At 39.1% G+C, this 13,203-nt stretch overlaps 1 protein-coding gene and 1 long non-coding RNA gene across 12 annotated transcripts in view; one reads left to right on the top strand and one right to left on the bottom strand.

Moving 5' to 3' along the window:
- Positions 1-4,946, bottom strand: part of ESRP2 (epithelial splicing regulatory protein 2) — a 67,616-nt gene extending 62,670 nt beyond the window's left edge. For 5 of the 11 annotated variants that reach the window (XR_005589118.1, XM_039503849.1, XM_039503852.1 and 2 more), the window contains exons 1-3: positions 4,644-4,772; positions 4,302-4,454; positions 3,264-3,392 (exon numbers count right to left, since the gene is read on the bottom strand). Coding sequence is in view for 8 of the 11 variants with exons in the window: in XM_039503849.1 (XP_039359783.1) it covers positions 3,264-3,392; positions 4,302-4,436 (264 nt within the window). In the remaining 3 variants the exon portion in view is untranslated. The other 6 variants (XM_039503851.1, XM_039503856.1, XM_039503850.1 and 3 more) reach the window with 6 other exon arrangements.
- LOC120384802 lies at positions 4,893-12,086 on the top strand. The gene is made up of 3 exons (XR_005589119.1): positions 4,893-5,108; positions 7,780-7,943; positions 11,429-12,086. It is a non-coding gene; the product is annotated as an uncharacterized LOC120384802 (long non-coding RNA).
- Positions 12,087-13,203: the final 1,117 nt, after the last annotated feature.

Below are 13,203 nucleotides of genomic sequence, written 5' to 3'. Positions count from 1 at the left end.
CTCAGCCACCTGCAATTCATCCATTTTTGTCCATGCCTGAAGCAAGGCTGAAAGTTACAATATACAATGTATTTATGTTCGGAAATTCTCTCTCTCCAATATAGGTAGAGATTGGGAATCCAATGCAAGAACAGTATATAATTAACAAGCACTGACACTCTTGATTACATGGCTGAGATTTGTGCAAAGGGCAAATTAAGTGCAAGACACTTAAATTTAGCTTTTCAGAATGGAGTTATATATATGAAAAACACTATATAAAATCTCAAACTATGAAGAGGCATTGCAGTGTAAGATTTTTTTTCCCCCCCTGAAGCTACAGTCTCTCTGTAGGCTTTGTATACTGGAAAAGTGTAACTGGAAAAAGTCTATTATTTCAGTCACAATCCAAAAAGCAAGATTTCTTTTTTAAATATATTGCTAATAGAAGTTGTATAGCCACCCATGCATCTAATTCAAAACCAAACGTGCTTTTTAAAATGTGAGTGAATAAATGTGCAGTACTATTATATTATATTGTATTTCTGCAAGCAGGGCATTCGGGATCTGGTCTAAAGAAGTGGTGTGTACCTAGGGTGACCAAATGTCCCGATTTTATAGGGACAGCCCTGATTTTTGGATCTTTTTCTTATATAGGCTCATATTACCCCCACCCCCGTCCTGATTTTTCACATTTGCTGTCTGGTCACCCTACGTGTACCCATTGAAGCCAGTAGGAGTTGAGGGCACTCAGATGAGGCTCATTCACAATGCAAGCTGCTACTGTGCAAGGTTCCCTTTCCCAGTGCTGCCTATGCTCCTGACTAGAAACAACAGTGCTGGGCTACTTTCAGCAACAAATCCCAGTCATTATAAATTGTGGGGGGGCTTCACAGGGACCAGATGAAGATGACTAGCTTTGTGATCTCACCCTCCCTCTGCAGTTTGCAATAGTGTCTCCAGAGGTGAATAACGTTTAGTAGACTGATCAATTGCACTATCCGGTTCTCTACAACGTGGCCTCCAATCTAGGTATAATTTGGTTTTTTTTTAAAAATAACCACTTTGCCTAATTGCACTTTTAAAAGTGCATTTTGATTAGAAAAATAATCTAAATTTTTAAAAAATCTGCATTCATTGACAATACAATAGAACCTTGATTTTACAAACACCAATCGTATGAGTATCCAGTTACAAAAACCATTTTTCTTGATAGGGGTTGGAAAAACAAAAAAACACCCGTACACAACAAAATGTTGATGAAGAGCAAGTTGATATCCTTTCACATTCCGATTCCTTGAACACACTGAAAAAATCACTTCCCAGTGGTTTGAAGGACAAGAAGAAAGCAATGCAGGTCACCTGACTGCAGTTTATGCACCATACTTACTATAATTTTGAGATGTTCAGTTTAATGAACTACTCAATCCCCAATTATTCCAGGCAATAAGGGTTCTACTGTACCTGAACGCATCAAGTAATTTTTAAGAACCCAACAGAACATGCAGGGATCAGCTCCTATAATTGTGGACTATAAAGTCTACTTTTGCTACCACAGTACATTACTATCTCAAAAACATGGATTAATATATCCTCACAACACATATAACTTCATCGTATTGTTATTCTCTTTTTACAAGTGGGGAAACTGAGGCACTGAGATTAAGTGAGGTGCCTAAAGTCATACAGAAAGACAGTGACAGAGCCCAGCAGTTGCACTCCAATGCTTTAATCACAAAAACATTCTTCCTCAATTGCCAAGATATGCCACCCAAAATGAAAAAAAAAAAAAAATACTTCGCAAGAGTCTCCTCCACACCCATACACAAAAGCTAATATTTCTCTTTATAAGCTGGAGTAGACCCACCTACAGCGCAGTTTACCGCAGTAAGATACAATCTCTCATAAAAGTATCGAGTATAATTAGAGGGTGTGCTATAAAGGTAAACAGGGTGTACTCTGCTAAGTTGTTCCAGATGCCTTTAGTGCAAGATCTGGGACAAGCTCAAACCTGCAGCTTTACATTTTCTCAGAGTTATTTTGAAACTATACAAATCACTTTGCACTCCCAGCTGGATTCTTGTGAAACTTGTGTAACAGAAAAACCAAAGAGTGTAATACATATTTAATTTTGAAAAATAAATGATGTTGAATGCACAAGGATTGTGTATTTAAGAAATTATTTAGTCCGGGTACAGTGAATTGTTAACCATTCAGCATCAAGTAAGGTTAGTACCTACATAACTTGGCAGAATAGGAATCACCAGAAGTTACAACATTAACCTGTCCTACTGCCTAAGCAAGTTTCTCTTTCAAAACACACCCACAATGATTCAAGCAAGGTGTGGAAAGACAGTTTTCATATACTCCACAAAAATGCACTATTGTATTTTTCCAGTCAAGTTCAGTTTACTAAGCTATCACATTTTAAAGAGACAAAAAAGCCATGTGTATATACACTAAAAATTAAAGTAACTAGCTGCCTCTTTAAACCATAAGGATTATAAGAATTTTCAAGTTATATTGCCTGAAATTAAGGTGATGCAGAATGTTTCAAGGAGCAAAATGCAACAGCAGAAACAAGCTTATAAACAGAAGGCAGGGATTTTTGTATTATGCATTTGGACATCCAAACTCAACTTCTATTTCACTATAATTAAGCACTTCACTATCTATTAATTTAAGATCATTCAGTTCAACTTTCTAGAGAAGTCATGCACACCCCGCATGTGTGGTATTTTACAGAAACTATAATTTGGTATGTGCAACTAATTACCTTTAATAGTGAATTATTTTTCTTCACAACATGAGAAAGACAAGGTCTTATATTAGAACTGATAATCTTAGGAATCTGTATCTTTAGTATAATGGTATTTCTTTGATCAAACTTCTCTGAAAATTTTTTGTTAGTACCCTAATAATTTCTGATGTGTTAATTATCCTGCTACATCCTGTTAAGCCTTGAATAAGAGAACTTTAGGGTAAAAATTGGACATGGGCCTATTAGAATAAATTGAAAACATGGGTCAAAACTCTCGAAACAAGAACACCGACTCAAAAGTTTTGCCATAATGTACTTGAGCTGTTCCCATTTTTCTCCAAGAATCCAATTTCACATAGCTCAACATCTCTATGTGGGGCAAACCTTGACAGAGGTATTGCTAGTTTTGAAACAGTTTGCTAGGGACTTCAAATTGAAAGGCAAAACCAAGCCTATTTGCTTTATTGCATCAGTTCAATCCTGCTCCCAGAGTTAACCCTTAAATGCCCTTGCTGGTCCTCACCTGTTGGAGAACTCGGTCCAGAGGCTCAGCTTTGCTCAGTCCCTCTGGTGTTAAGCCACTCACTTCTTGACACTGGTCACTTAGCTCCAAATTGTCTGCTTTTACCAGGGATTTGTGCAATGTCCCTACCTGAAAACATGCAAGCGGGGGAGAAAAGTGAGGAGCTATGGAATGAGTTCCTTATTACAATGCATTCAATTGCTTAGCAGAAAGGTCGGAGAGGTCCAGTATCACTTTCCAAAAAAACGTATTTGTCAATTTCACAAATCAAAGCCCTCCTCAACTTTTCCTCCTCTCCTGCCCCAGGAGAGGAGACTCCCAACACTAGGTACTTGCTATGGGTTCTTATGCACTCATGGGGAGAACATGTTTTCTACTCAGCATTGGTTCGTTCTATAGTTGTTAATTTTGGTGGGAAGATCAGATAGCTTTACACTATTTGAAGACTCTGCTCAACAAAATTGACAATTGTGTCCATTTGTGTGTGTAGGGATTAAAAACAAAACTTTACATCTAGCAGCTGCGGACTCATTTACATTACAGTAATTAAAAATAAAAAAATACCTTTAGAATGGCCTAAAATAAGATACATATTTTAAAAAATAGCTTGATCATTAGGGGGGGGAAAAAAAACAACAAGGCCATTCAGGATCTGTTTTCCTTATGGAGACAGTTTCCATTAAACCATGCAGATTGGTGTTCCAAGCGTGCATGCCGGGAGAGGGAAAGAGGATTAGAAGCCTCGAAAAAGGAGGGGAAATCTAACATTAAAAGAACAAACGTTTAAAGAAAAACAAGTAACCTAATTTTAAAAAATCTTGGGGAAAAAAATAAAATAAAGCAAAAGGCCTCTGTAGACTTAACCTCCCCCCACCCCCTCCATTTTGGTGCATTTGTGAAATGAACAAACAGCCCCAGCTGAGGTGGATATGTGATACTGACCATAATGCCTGCACCCGGCCAGCCCAGGGCTGGGGGCTGCTTCGCTTGCAGTGTACGTATATAACACAACCTTGTATCAAGACTTTGAAGCCATACCTTTTTGCTGTGTAGATCCACAACTTGCCACACCAAGAGAATTAGTTCCCTCTCATCCGAACCCAGTTTAGCCCCATATGCACCAGCTGTTGCCCCAAACAACACCACCAAAGAGTCACTGTGCGAAGCCGTCATGACCACAGGGGGAAACAACTACAATCAAAAGCACAGGTCAAAAAAAAAAAAAAAGACAAAGGAAAATAAAATAAATCCCACAGAGACTCACCCCTTCTTCCAAGTGATCAAAGGGGAAATAAAAGGACAAGGAGTAATAATATCAAGAGAAGAGAGCGCGCTATTGGGGAAGGGGGGGCTGAGACAAAAATGGAGAAAACTTCTTACAGTTCTACCTGTTCCCAATGATCTCCTTCTCCCCGGGTCTGATTGGGAGGTGAAATTAACAAGCTGTGGGTTTCTCTCCTTCTAACATCATGGCAGGAACCCAGCCTGGGATTGGGCTTTTTTTTTTTTTTTTTTTTTTTATCCTCTCCTAAGTTACCTGCCCTTGATTCAGACCATGTGACTGAAGTCAATCTCCCAAAGAGACAAAGCCATTGGGTCTTTGGAAAAGGTGTAGGAGGGACGTGGGGAGAATCAACGCCTGACTGACCCTGCCTGATTGGTTTTTCAGAGAGATCAGAGGAAAACTCCCATTCTCTATTTAATTCTACCTCCAGGAAGTGCCTTTACCTGCCTGCTTTCAGTTTTACAGGATTCCTTTATCAGCAGCCAGTGAGTGGAATGCAACATACAGCTGAATGTTAAAGAGACATGAGGCCTCTCTGGTTTGTTCACTCAGTTCTAAAGGTGTTTGGCTACACAATTTTGTTGGTTTAAGTTTGTCTAGAGATTTTTTTCACTTGCACTGAATCTACCTATGTGGAAATCTTAAGTATTTATTAATATAGCTGCTTTAACATGGTACACTGTTTGATCTCTGAAGCATTTTTTTCAACTTAAATCTAGATGTTTTTTCAATCAGGGTACCAGTGGGTGTGTATTCAAATCTCCAGGGACAGCTAACAAAAATAAATACAAATTTCATACTGTAATATTCTAAGGGAAAGATGTTTAATGGGTGCAACATTGTAGCCAGGAAATATTATACATTTAGGTCCTGATCTTAAATATTGTTCCACAAAGGCAGATCCCAATATAGCCAACAGAATTCTGTATTGACATTGGGGTATGCATGGAACAATTTGATATATGCCTGAAGTGTAAGGCACTCCAGAAATCTTTTAACTTATTGCCACCCCGTACTGAGAAGTTCTGTAGCTATTACTTGCAGCCTGATTACAATAGTTAAGTTTTTCTTCTCTGTGTAGCCATATATAATTTTTTTTTCTTTTTGCTTTACCAAAAACAAACTGGGCAAAATTATTTTTAAACTGAGGGAAACACACCAAAAATGAGAATTGAGGAACTTTACCACTGTAAGTAGTTCCATTAACTGTGTGTACTCTGGCTAAAATTGGATGCACAACTTGCTACCGGTAGTAGCAGTTGGGGAATTTGTAGTGTGGAGGACTCAGATGATTTTAGCATCCTGTTGCTTAACCCTGCTCTAGTTTTAAAATAATAAACAACCCCTTATATCTCTCTTTAGCAACATCTTCAGCTATTGCTACCACTGCTGGAAATGCACTCATGGTGAATTATGTGTCTAATTGGACATTAGGAAAAACTTCCTAACTGTCAGGGTGGTTAAGGAATAAATTGCCAAGGGAGGTTGTGGAATCTCCATCACTGGAGATTTTTTAAGAACAGGTTAGACAAGAACCTGTCAGGGATGGTCATAATACTTAGTCCTGCCATGAGTGCAGGGTATTGGACTAGATGATCTCTCAAGGGCCATTCCAGTCCTATAATTCTGTGGTTCTATGATCATTTTTGTAGTGCAAAGATTGCCCTTTAGTCCAATAGGACTACTCAAGGTGTTTTCAATTAGAAACTATATTTGCCCTCCAATAAAAGTCAATGGGTGCCAGAAATTTTATTTAATAGACAGTGGTGCAGCTATAGTGAAAAGGGAAAAGGCAGAGTTGTACACTTATTCATGGCTGTCTGATTGGTTTAGATTTTTAAAGTTAAATTTTCTCTATACTTTAACAATCTATTATTTTTTTTTAGGCTTTAAAAGACTTAGAAACATCCTACAAACACTTAAGTTGTACTTAACTTTACTCCAATTGATTAAAATTCAACGGCCCATGATGAAGTTAAATTATGCACCTGCTTAAGTGTTTGCAGGATTGGGGCCTATGTATATCATTTAGTTTGCAAGTATTTACATAGTAAAAGCCAGGCAGTGAAATCTCACAGTGCACAGGACTAACTCCTTGGAATTACAAAATGCACCAGTTAGAGCAAGTAGCTGACTGCCCATCAGCCTCTGCCTTTGCTGCTTCTGCTAATCAAGTATGCTGCTATTTGAGAAGCAGTCTTAAGGACATGTATTCACCACATCAAAGAAAATAAATACCCACAAACCTTTGGACAAACAGGCTAAAAAGCTTATTGCATCCATAATATATGAATTTAGAAAAAGGCATATCTTCACTATCATGTTCTGGGGTTGTGCTCGTCTTTGTTTGTACTTTAGTATGTGACAAGGACTCAATAGAATTATAATTCCATAATTTCATCAGGGGGTCAGATATTATGGTGATGAGATGGCATACTCCTCTAGACCAGTGGTTTTCAATCTGTGGTACATGGACTCCTCTGCAGACTATGCCTAAGATTTCCAAAGGGGTCCACACCTCTTCTATTTAGGGTGATCAGATGTCCTGATTTTATAGGGACAGTCCCAATTTTTGTGTCATTTTCTTATATAGGCTCCTATTACCCCCCCCCCCATCCCAATTTTTCACATTTGCTGTCTGGTCACCCTACCTCCATTCAAAAAATTTTAGGGGTCTGCAAATGAAAAAAGGTTGAAAATAACTGCTCTAGACAGATATAATAGAAGCCTATCATTTACTCTGTATGCAATATATGAGCACGGTTACAGGCTGAATCCCTTTTGAGAGTGCATGGGTATGTATATGTGGGGATCATCCTGCTCTCACTGAAATCAATAATCAAAACTATAAACTCTATTGTCTTCAATGGGAGCAGCAGCAGGCCGTCTGTGTACAATTATACACAAAGAGTGTACATTATGAAGAGAGACATCTGACTGGGAAAGATTCCAATTATGCAGATACCCTGTAAGTACCTAATCAACCTGACCATCCTTTAATTCCAACCATTGTTGTTATAAACAAAGATATACCAGCAAGTAATAGGGTGATCTGAAATGTTTGCATGAAATGCTCCATCCTGTTAGCAGGTCTTGGTCCTGCTTTGGTGGATAAGTGAGAATTTCTTAGATGTGGGCCGAGGAACCCTGTGGAAAGAACTGTAGTAATAGCCATGCCCGCTGAGAAGTTTTGCGCTCAACTTTCCTGCATTATTTTTAATTTCTGTTTAGCAAAACCAACTCCAGAAAAGGAGTGAGCCTGGAGTCTAGGCTGTGGGCCGCATTTGAAACCAGATTGGGGAAGGCAACAACTCACACAACACTTCAGCAAAACCTCTTGTACAAAATTCCTCTTCAGCATCTGTCTGATGTTTCTACTCTGTGAGCTGCTACAGGTAATCTTAAAGTTGATATTGTTATAATCAGAATTGATTTTCCAGAAAGACACTTCAAAAGAGCCATCTGCCTAGTATTCAGTGTAGTTTCTTCTCGAATACTCACTTTTTTATGTTTGGGTTTCCTCTTTTTGTGCATCATGTGCACAAATCTGTTACACATAGTCCGAGCTGTGGTTAGAGTTTTGAGTGTGTCTATGCTGCAATAAAAGACCTGTGGCATGGCTGCGGCTGGCCCAGGCCAGCTGACTTGGACTGTGGAGCAATAAAATTGTAGCATAGATGTTTGGGCTCGGGCTGGAGCTTGGGCTCTGAGACTGTGCTGCAGGGTTTTTATCGCAGTGTACATACTTTATCTGTCTAATAACCTAATTAATTAGATTATTTCTGATTTACAACAGTGTAAATGAGAGCCCCTCAACTCCAGCTTTCATGTAGCTTATGATGATATTGGAACAGGCAATGAAATCATTAGAAGACTATAGGTAAAACTTTCAAAGGTGCCTAAATGACTTAGGCAACTAAGCTCCATTTTAAAAAATGACTTAGGTTGCTTTATGGACTTAAAGGAAATCTTATACATTTTAAGGCCAGATGACACACAACTCACAGAGAAAACATTCTCTACTCTTATCTCCTTCCAGTTAATTTTATGTCAAACAAGTCTTACAAAAAGCATCTAAACAACACTGATTTCCATAGCATTTCAGATGTTTTCAAAATATCAGATTATGTAGGTAGTTTCCCATTTCCCTTCTACACACAATCTCCACACACAACGCAAAATAATAATCTATAAAATATTATCTATTTTAAAAACTCAGAGGAATGCTATAGTCTGTTTCCAGAAAACAGCAACAGGATCCACTTCCTGAAGTAACACATGGGCTAAGCCCTTGTGCCATTTAGTGCCAGCAAAGTTAATTTGTAACCAAGAGCTGGCTGAAATAAAGAGTGACTGCTCACCTTTAGCTTTAATTCTGGTAGTCATATTTACAAAGGTTCTTGTTTGCAGGCTACACGTAAGGATAATGTCCCACAAGTTTTACTGACTGCAGAAAACATTTTAAAGATAGCCCATAACTGTTGTCCAAGTTTAGTGCTGCAGTTATTTTTCTATCAATTGGAATGAAGCAATCCTGGAAAATTGAGATGTTTTACAGTTTTATCACATGAGTTTATAATGATAGAGATTTATTAGATGGTTTATGATTGTGCTAGACAAATCTGCACTGAAAACTTCAGTTCTTACAGTATGTACTCTGCATTCCCTTGAATGTTTAAAACATTTCTTTAAAGTTACACTGCTTTTGAAAAGTACTGAATTGAGAGCTCAAGACTTTGAACTCTTGTATCTATGGTCTAGTTGAGAGAGCATGAGGCTAGGAGACGAGATCAAGGATAAAATCCTGGCCCCTTGAAATTCATGTAAAAACTCCCACTGACAAGAGGTGCTGGAATTAGGGGTGCTGAGGGTGCAGTAGCAGCCCCTGGTTTGAAGTAGTAATAACAACCGATACGTGGTTTCCATTTTCAGCAAGCCCACTATAAAAATTGAGCCAGTAACCTTGCTACTGACTTAAATGAAGCCAAGTTTTCAAATCTGTCCTCTATTCCCAATTTGTGTGACACTGAGCAAGTTGCTTCTTTATGCCCCATTTTACTTATCTGTGAAAAGGGAGATGATGATTCTACCTCATAAAACACTTTGATGACTAACAATAAAATGTGCTAAACTCATTAAGTACAAAGTCTTGTTATTTATCTAAAACAAGGATAATGTGGTCAGTAACAATATTGTATTGCCTCTAGGATGAGCCTTTCTGTGCTGGTGAGGTTTGTTTTTTGTTTTTGTTTTTCAAATGCTTGGTTTAATTCTTAGTGGACAAGTCAACATGATCAGGATTTTCCTGACATCCCTCTTTTGACAAGGAACTATCCTAAGAAGGCATGGGAACAAATCCTTAACTGTATTCCTTAAGTGACTGTCTCAGATGTTTTGAGACATCAGTTTTTCCCTGTGCTATCTAGCTCTGCCATGATTATAATGTAGGTAGAGACCTCCCAAATGCTTGCACTAAGACCTTCACAAAAGTATATGAATACATGGAAATACTCCAGAACCATGACTTCCTGATGAGAATGGCACTGGATGCCTTTGCTCTCTATCAAGCACTACTGCAGGCACTCACTATGTACACATTCTCTAACTGTATGCTGCATACGCTTACTCAATGTATGACTCGCATGCTAATGCTACAGTAATAAAAACAAAATGGGTGACTAGCACTGTTTAAAAACAAACAAACAAAAAAAACCTAAAATATTTCCTGCATTATTTTACCCAGCTCCTTTCCCTTCTCATGTGTGGGGAGACAAACATTGTAATGCCCTGATCCTGGAAACACTTCCTCGTGTTAACTTTATGCACATGCATAGCTCCATTGGCTACCTTTGGAGTGCACTGTCTGACTATCAAATACACTGAGCACATTACTTTCTGTATCAGTCCAGTGGAAATGAAAAAAGGCATCAGGGTTGAACATCAGACAGATTCGAATCTTCACTTTTTATCAGAAGTTTATCAACAGAAAACATGCATACATCCCAGCAGCAAGCTGTTTTTCTGAAGTAAATCCTTTACTGAAGATTCTTATAGGTACATAATTGAGCTAAATAAATAGTTTGCAATGAATATTTTATCCAGTGAATTTAGACTTTTCCCTTTCCTTTTGCAATGTATGTGACTAGATCAGAATTTCCTCTAAATCAAAAAGTGTTTCCCAAACTTGGGACACCGCTTGTGTAGGGAAAGTGCCTGTTGGGCCGGGCCAGTTTGTTTACCTGCCGTGTCCGCAGGTCCAGCCGATCACGGCTCCCACTGGCCGTGGTTCGCTGCTTCAGGCCAATGGGAGCTGCTGGAAGCGGTGTGGGCCGGGGGACATACTGGCCGCCGCTTCCAGCAACTCCCATTGGCCTGAAGCAGCGAACCGCGGCCAGTGGGAGCCGTGATCGGCTGGACCTGCGGACACGGCAGGTAAACAAACTGGCCCGGCCCAACAGGCACTTTCCCTACACAAGCGGTGTCCCAAGTTTGGGAAACACTGCTCTAAATCATTTTATGATTCAAATATTTTCAGTATAGTTTTGTGAGTGTCTCTACTCTGTAGCTTGACTGCAAATAGTTCACAAACTATTCCATATTTGAACTTTGGTCAGGCAAGTCACTTTGTATTGTTTGTATTGTTTCTGTTACATGATTGGATAAGTACTTCCTATATAATTACTCTTGTAATTATGATTTTGATTTTGAAATAATCAGTCAGTAATTTGATTTTGAAAATTCACTTTCTCTGAACATTCATGCCAGTAAAGTTTTGATTAAATAAATGTTTGTGGAAAGCAAAATCAAATGGAGGCCAGTATAGCAAAAGCAACTTCACTTATATAATTGAGCAGATATTTATGATTTGGTTTTTTTGCAGTGTTAGCTCAGTTGTCTTCCAGCCTTCATCTACAAACTTGTGGGACCTAGATGGCAAAGGAAAATGAAAACCAGAAATTGAGCCTTTCATCTCTAAGTCACAGGTTCAAATGCGGCCTAGGCTGGCCATAGTCCTACTCAGTGACCCATGTGAACAAGTGATGGTGTGTAGTCCCATTCTTAGCGGCTGGGCCTTAAAGAGATTACAACTTGTGATGATAGTTTTGTGAGATCCCTCATTTGGTAACCTCTTTGATGGTCTCAGGTGAGACATGGAAAATTGAAATCATTTGAAGATGTTAATTCCATAACAGGGTTGAAGCTCATTAGTGGGGAATTGTTGGAGAAAGCTCTTTCTTTCCCTGGATAAATGGAGGACATCAGCCTCTAGGGTTGTGAATCTGACACCAGATTCACCAGAAACAAATTTTGCTTTGCTTCTTTGTAAACTAGACTTAACGTCAGTTCCCCACATCTGCCCCCCACCCCACCCCACATGCTTCCACCCGAACCCCGAACTATTACACTTTAATGAAAAAATCAAGTACAAACTTGGACAGTGCATTTCTGACTTCTTAAACTGTTTGAAGAAGAGTACATTTTCTGCAAAAGACAGAATGTTCACTTTCATTCGCTAACATAATGTGCATCAGCCCATTGCTCTATTAACAGTACAATTTAAATGAACTTCAGTGGTATAAATTTTACATCCTGTTGAGAGACCAGCTGGATCAATATCCCTTCTAATAGCACCTGAAAATCAGATTGACCTGAACAGGTGATGTCTCTATGATGAACAACTTGGATTGTGCAGTTTCAGACCCTGTGTTTAATGGACAGACTTAGAACTTTTAATCACATGGATAAACAGGTGAAAAATTACTATCTTTGTCCAGCAAGCCTTTCACTTTTGCATATGTTCTTGCACACTTTAGCATACCCTTACACTGCACTGATCACATCCTACCCCTATGGAAATGTAAAGGTTTCAACAGTTTGGGTCCTTTTGTAAACAACAGAATGCTGAGATATTCAAAGCCATCAACAATTTGGACACCTAATTCCCATTACTTCTAATAAGTATTCAAATCTCTTAAGCAGCTTTGAAAAAAATCTCTCAATATCTCCCTGAAAGCTGTGTGTAATATGCCCCTTTCATCCAAGGAGGGCTAAGAACAAGCTCTGCAGTGTGCTGGTGATGGGAGAATAAAGGCACCAGGTGAATAAATAAATCCATGCAGTGGAAGTCAAGATTGCCCAACTAACAAGTACCACACCCAAATAGCAATTTAGCACTTCTCAGGCTTCATTGACAATTAGGTGATGATGAGAGACAGTCTTGACATGGATCAGTCAAATAAAGCTTTATCTTTTGATCCACGTGTTGCTACACACCTCTTTCAGGCCTTGGTTTCCTGATAAATCCTAAGGGGCGTGTGTATGTTTGTTGTTGTTTCATTCCCATTTGATTTAACTGCTCAGAGGTGAATAGCTTTCTCAGGTTCCCCCCATGTATCCCTTTCTTATAATTCAGTGTATTCTAAATATGGACAAAAATAGGCGGACCCAGGTTGAAAACCACTGTTCTATGATAATGACAACCAGGGCCGGCTCTAGCCACCAGCAAACGAAGCACGTGCTTGGGGCAGCACATTTTCAAGGGTGGATTCTGGCCATCTTTTTTTTTTTTTTTTTTTGCTTCCAGTGGCAAAAGCCTAGAGCCGGCCCTGGCAGCAGCAGCACGTCGTGTGCAGGGGGTGCCCTGGGGCTGCTGCA

Source organism: Mauremys reevesii, linkage group 16 (genome assembly GCF_016161935.1).
Source record: "Mauremys reevesii isolate NIE-2019 linkage group 16, ASM1616193v1, whole genome shotgun sequence".
In the NCBI taxonomy this organism is placed as follows: domain Eukaryota; kingdom Metazoa; phylum Chordata; order Testudines; family Geoemydidae; genus Mauremys; species Mauremys reevesii.
This window is presented reverse-complemented; position numbering and strand designations above follow the sequence as displayed.